Below are 6,000 nucleotides of genomic sequence, written 5' to 3'. Positions count from 1 at the left end.
TGTTCCCTCATTGGGCTCTAAAAGGTAAGTGTAGTTTTAAGCTAAGTGTTCATGCCTATTAGACCAGTTGGCCACTGTCATTTCCTTTCTAGAACCTTTCTATAAGCATAATTTTCTTTGTGTGCATGTGTGTGTGTGTGTGTGTATAACATAGACATTTTATATATATGTATGTAAAACAAGTAGTTTTAAGAATAATTTTCTACATGCTTTATGTAGCTGTACCGACAAAATTAAATGTTAGATATACTGTGTTCCCAGACACATCCGAGAACAAACCGACCCATACCTGCCTTAACAGTTCAACAAAAACTGTAGCAGTTGTGCTTTTGTTATCAGTTTGGGGGGGAAAAGCACATCAGGAATTAAAAATGGGGAAAAGGTAACATTCATTCTTGTCATGAATACTGCTTGAAAAGAAAGACAACTTATAGCGCTGCTTTGACATAAGCTCCTCGACCGATCGCTTCATGGTCCTTTGTACATCGGCCTCCTTGAAGAGACACCCCCTCCCCGAGTCATTTTGCCATTGGGGAATACCCCAGATTCTAGACTGTAGATTCTACAGTGTAGAATAAACTACAGTACTGAGTATTTCGTTATTGAGAATTAAAACAATAAAGAAAAACGATCTTGCAGCTAGAAGTATGTGCATCTTACTCAACTTTCAAATTATGACTGGAGCATAGCAAATTCATTACAGTGATAGAAAACACATTTATTTACCAGTGAAAAAGGCTTTGCTTCAGGACCACCATGTCAACTGCTATGGTAAGTTCAAACAGAAAACATGTGAAGAGCACTATTGTCATCTAAGCGATAAGTCCTAATGCCACTGTAGTTACTGTAGCAGCATCAATCAAGGCATCATGGTGACCCCGAGCGCTAATCCTTCCCAATTCCTTCAGGTCTGCTGGCAGCCATATCTCAGGAAGCTGTCTTCAGCAAGGCAGAAGCAGGTAAGAGAGATACATTAAAAGTCTATGTCCCATCCTGAGTTGTCATCAGGTGGTGGTTCATCGTTGTCCTCAGGGAAACTATCAAAATTGCTTGTATCTGTGGGAGATGCAACCTGTCCAATGAAGAAAATGAGGCTTTTGGTATTTGAGGCTTCCAAAGCTTTGTCTGGAATCTTTAGAACATTTTCAGATTTCTGCTTTCAAATCTATGACTTTCTTATGCCCATACATACTGCTTCTTGCGAATTCATGCTCATCAGATAGAGTTTCAAACATCATATTTTAAAAAGCTAGGAAATGAACAAGAGTTTCATATGCTAGTGTCCATTTACAGTAGTACAGTCGCCAAGAGAGAATGGAACCCAGTGTTTGCAGAAAATGATATTCATGAGCTCATGCAATACTAAACCGATTCTGTACACTTGGAAATAATGCTTATTTGCTATTTCTGCATTTGTAATTTACTATTAGTTCTTTGGAATTACATAATTTATGGACTGCTTTCCAGTATATCACACTGTTGGAAGGAGGGTAGGAAATGTACTGCTTCAGTTTTGTTCAGGAGTGCCACAGTGAATTGCTGAAATCACAAAAGTGAAATATTTAAAGTGAAATTTGCAGCGAGTGAGAATCTGAACCTGACACACAAAGGAAATCCAAAGCTTATTCATAAACGTGAAAAAATCAGCTTATACTCTATTGTAAAGCTGATGCTTGTTTTGATTAGGTCTGTAATACAGAAAATAATTTTTTGAGATCTCAGATCACCTAGCTGACCATTTATAATAAAAAAGGAATTTATAAAAAGGGAGGGGGAATCATATCACAAACAAGTAGAGTTTTTAATATATTTCCATTTATTTTTATTCCATTATGTATTTATTTCATTTATTAAAAAGCCCCCCTCCCAGTGCATCTGGTAGAATATAGTTACTAAGACTAAGCCTAAAAATTGCTTGTGAACTTTTTCAAGGCAAAAGGCAAGTTTTGGGGGTGGAAATTCCCCATTTGAATCCCCTGAATGTACCTTATTTTCTCATTTCTTCATGGCTGTTCAGAGCCGCTGTGTTCCCCCTTTCTGCACTATTTCATTTTTTCCCCTGTGTGTCCCAGTGAATCAAAGATCACATAGTGGACAGGATGACACTAGACTGTCAGTGAGGTAGTGTGAAAAGTGGTATTGCCAATTTGCCCTAGGTTGCTGCTAACACTGCTACTTTGCTGTGAAGGAGGGCCATTAAATTGTTGTAGCCCAACTTGGGAAGACTGCCTAGGCAAAAGAGTGACACATTCCTTCCTTTCCATTGACTTTCCTTGAAGTGAAAATGCTGGAAGAGAGGTGGCAACCTTTCTCCTATGCTGTATGGCAATATTTTACCTCTGATTGCAACACCCTCCCCTGGGCATCACCAAAAGCATCATTATCTGAAGAAGTGAGCAGTGACTCATGAAAGCTCATACCTGACCACAAATTTTGTTAGTTTTTAAGGTGCTACTGGACTCTTTTCTACTGCTACAAACAGACTAACATGGCTACCCATCTTGATCAAAAGGAAGAGGGTTTCCTTAGTAGCCTACGAACAAAGCTGTGAAATTAGGGAGCCCAATTGGGCCCAGGCCTAATGGTTACAAGAGAGCTGTGTCCTAGAGTTCCTTTGGATGGTTTTCTCCCATTGTTGGTCTTGTTGCAGTGACCATGGCACCAAACCAAGAAGTCCCTCTTGTGTGAGTTTTTGGGCGTAACTACATGATACACCTGTCACACATTGGGTCATGGATGCGTGACCAGACTCAGTGAGACGCACGTGGGGGGGAACTCACCTTAAGTGCTGAGTGAATGAGTGCTCTTTAAGGTGTATTCCCCTGATGTACAACTGAGAGTCCAGTCGTATACCTGGGACCCAAAACGTGTTGGGCGTCTCATGTAGTTTGCCCCTCAGGCTGCTGTAATTGCTCTGATACAACAGTTGCTGTGTCACCTGAGCCGATTCTTTCAGTCCATCTGGACTAGCAGCACTTGAACATACAGCCTTCAGGTAGCCAGTACTTCCAAGTACAGAGCCAATCGTTTGCAAAATACTGTATTTGGAAGCAGCTTTATTGCTAGCATGCTAAACTGTGAGTGTGTGTACAGGTGTTACTGCATAGAAAAGACTTTTTGTGCTACTGTTTCAGACTGTGACATCAAGTCTGATCAACAACTGGGAATAACGGGGATCACCATGGGAATTGGCAGTTGTGTGGCTTATATACTGAGTCAACATGCCTGACACTAAAAAAGCCTTTTCTCTGGGAGCCAAAGCATAGCCTCAGGGACTGGTGTAGGCTTGCAAGAACCTGACAAGTTGCCCACTTTGCCAGATAGGAACAAAATAAAAGATCATGATGGTGAGAGAAAGGAAGGAGGAACAAAAGAAGAAACACACAAGAGTTTTTAAGTTACCTGCCTAGGAAAGGGGGGGCGGGGGAAGTATTTTTACTTTAATAAAGAGGGAAAAGTTATTTACAGAGGCATCTCAGTTCAGGGCTTCTGCATGTGTGGGCGAGTTCTGATGCATGATCAAGTGCATTACCAATGAGTTCAATGCCAGGGGCAGCAATTGCAACCCAGCCACACTGCTGACAACAATGGCAATGGGAAAACCACCTGAGACAGGCACACATGCTATTCTGATCCAAACCTCCTGATGACTGTGCCAGTGACCGTTCCCAGCCATTTAGCCCATTCACTGGTTCTGCTATCACAATTAGGATGTACAAGCAAATATAGAGGTTAAAAGTGTACTCACACTTGGTATTATAGGAGGTGTCAATGTACCTTTTCTTAAACCTTCCCAGTTAAAGCCTTCAAACCACCTAGAGAGAGGAAAATGCTCAGTTCAGACAGGGAGACAGATGGCACAGATGCCACTGCAGTAGAATTGGATAGCCTAGAAAACAACATGTTTCAAATCCTCAAGGCACAGATACACAGCCATTAATATTTTGCATCATTGGGTTTTTTTTTTTTAAAGTGATGGATGGAATTCTGCAATGCCAGCATAAATTACTGATTTTGAATCACAACTATCTATTTAACATTTGTTTAGTTTCACTTGCTTGCAAAGTGCTGAATGAAACAGAGTCACACTGTCCCTTTGATCGGGATTCGCCACTGTTTCCTCCAGCATTTAAAGTTTCTGTTCACATGCGCCAATCCGCCTCCCGCACCGAAGCAGGCTCACTCTCGCAATACTCGTAGGTTTTCCTGACCCCGGGAAAATCAAGTACTTTCCTGACTCTCGCGCTTTGAATGCGCGATTTCACCTATATGGACAGCCCTCTTTCGCAATGATTGCAAAATGATTGCGAATAGGGCCATCTGACCACTCTCTGTAGGTTGTTTTTTTTAAAAAAAACCAAAAAACAAACAGTTTCAGCACATGGGCATACATGCGCTTAAGAAATTTCTTTTTTTTAAAAAAAAAATGTCAGTGCTTACAGCATCCTGGTGGAGGCAGAAACGAGAGGTGGGGGCTCCGGCAGCCTGGATGGGGGTGGCAAGCAGGTGGTGGAGATGGCGCCCAAGCAGCACATTAAAGCGTCCCGCGCCATGCCGCGCGCCTTCCTGCTGGCCCAGAAGTGCCGGGAGAAGGCACGCCAGGCTGGCGGCGACTGAGCCAATGGCAAGGATGGCCCCGTGGCCACCCAAGAACAGCTGCTGCCGTCGCCAGATGGGGACGAGGGCAAGGGGGACAGCCAGCAGCACGTAAGAGGGATGGCTCTTGGGGTGGTGGTGTAGACATGCAAAACCAGAACAAAATATTCCCGTTTAAATTAAAGCGGAAACAAGGCGCAAACCCAAACTGACATGGGTTTGCAGAGAGGGCTCAAAATCTGACTAGGAAGAGTGGCATACAGTAAAAGAAAGGTAAGTGCTGGCAGCAAGGCTCACTTTATAAAAGAAGTGCATTTTATGGACAAATATGAAAAGAAGAAACAAAAAAAGCAGATGTAAAAGATGTACCCAGTACAAGAACAACATGGCAAAAGGAGGCAGTAGCAAGTGGCCCTGCAAGGAATCAAACAATTTACAAAGTTTGCTTGTGTTGTTTGAAGATTTCATGCCCATGGACTAAACCCACAAAGGAGTCCTGTGGTACCTATGGATCCTGATGGATCATTGATAGCCTTTTGATCACTTGGGCTGGAGAACTATTATTTCTTTCTCACAGCATTCCATTCCAGTCGGCATCCCAGTGATTTGCACCCACTGAAGGACTGCTCGTGATTAACATTCTTCTTCAAGTAAGCAGTCCTGACTTGTCCAAGAAACGCACTCACATGGGGTGCGGTCACACTGTCCCTTTGATCAGGATTCGCCGCTGTTTACTCCAGCATTTAAAGTTTCTGTTTACATGCGCCAATCCGCCTCCCGCACCAAAGCAGGCTGACTTTCGCATTACTCTCGCAATACTCGCGGGTTTTCCTGACCCCGGGAAAATCAAGTACTTTCCTGGCTCTCGCGCTTTGAATGCGCGATTTCGCCTATATGGACAGCCCTCTTTCGCAATGTTTGCGAAAGGTTTGCGAATAGGGCCATCTGACCACTCTCTGGGTTGGTTAAAAAAAAAAAAGCTTCCGGTTTCAGCGCATGGCCATACATGCACTTAAGAATTTTTTTTTTTAAAGGCAGTGCTTACAGCATCCTGGTGGAGGCAGGAACGAGAGGTGGGGGCTCCAGCAGCCTGGATGGGGGTGGCAAGCAGGTGGTGGAGATGGCGCCCAAGCAGCACGTTAAAGCGTCCGCCCCGCTCGCCTTCCTGCTGGCCCAGAAGCGCCGGGAGAAGGCGTGCCAGGCCGGCGGCGACTGGGCCGATGGCAAGGATGGCCCCGTGGCTGCCCAGGAGCAGCTGCTGCTGTCGCCGGATGGGGACAGCGAGCAGCCGGTAAGAGGGATGGCTCTTGAGGGGTGGTGTAAACATGCAAAACCGGAACAAAATATTCCTGTTTAAATTAAAGCAGGAACAAGGCGCATTTACAGTGCCGTGTGACCCGAGCC

At 44.1% G+C, this 6,000-nt stretch overlaps 1 protein-coding gene across 1 annotated transcript in view; it reads right to left on the bottom strand.

Moving 5' to 3' along the window:
- Window positions 1-347: 347 nt before the first annotated feature.
- Window positions 348-6,000, bottom strand: part of PRKG1 (protein kinase, cGMP-dependent, type I) — a 710,261-nt gene continuing 704,608 nt past the window's right edge. Inside the window, exons 16-17 of the mRNA XM_015415260.1 lie at window positions 3,749-3,815; window positions 348-1,072 (exon numbers count right to left, since the gene is read on the bottom strand). Of these exons, the coding sequence (XP_015270746.1) occupies window positions 974-1,072; window positions 3,749-3,815 (166 nt within the window). The 3' untranslated portion in view covers window positions 348-973. The remainder of the gene's footprint in view (window positions 1,073-3,748; window positions 3,816-6,000) is intronic.

Source organism: Gekko japonicus, unplaced genomic scaffold (assembly GCF_001447785.1).
Source record: "Gekko japonicus isolate JY-2015 unplaced genomic scaffold, Gekko_japonicus_V1.1 scaffold323, whole genome shotgun sequence".
Taxonomy (NCBI): domain Eukaryota; kingdom Metazoa; phylum Chordata; class Lepidosauria; order Squamata; family Gekkonidae; genus Gekko; species Gekko japonicus.
This window is presented reverse-complemented; position numbering and strand designations above follow the sequence as displayed.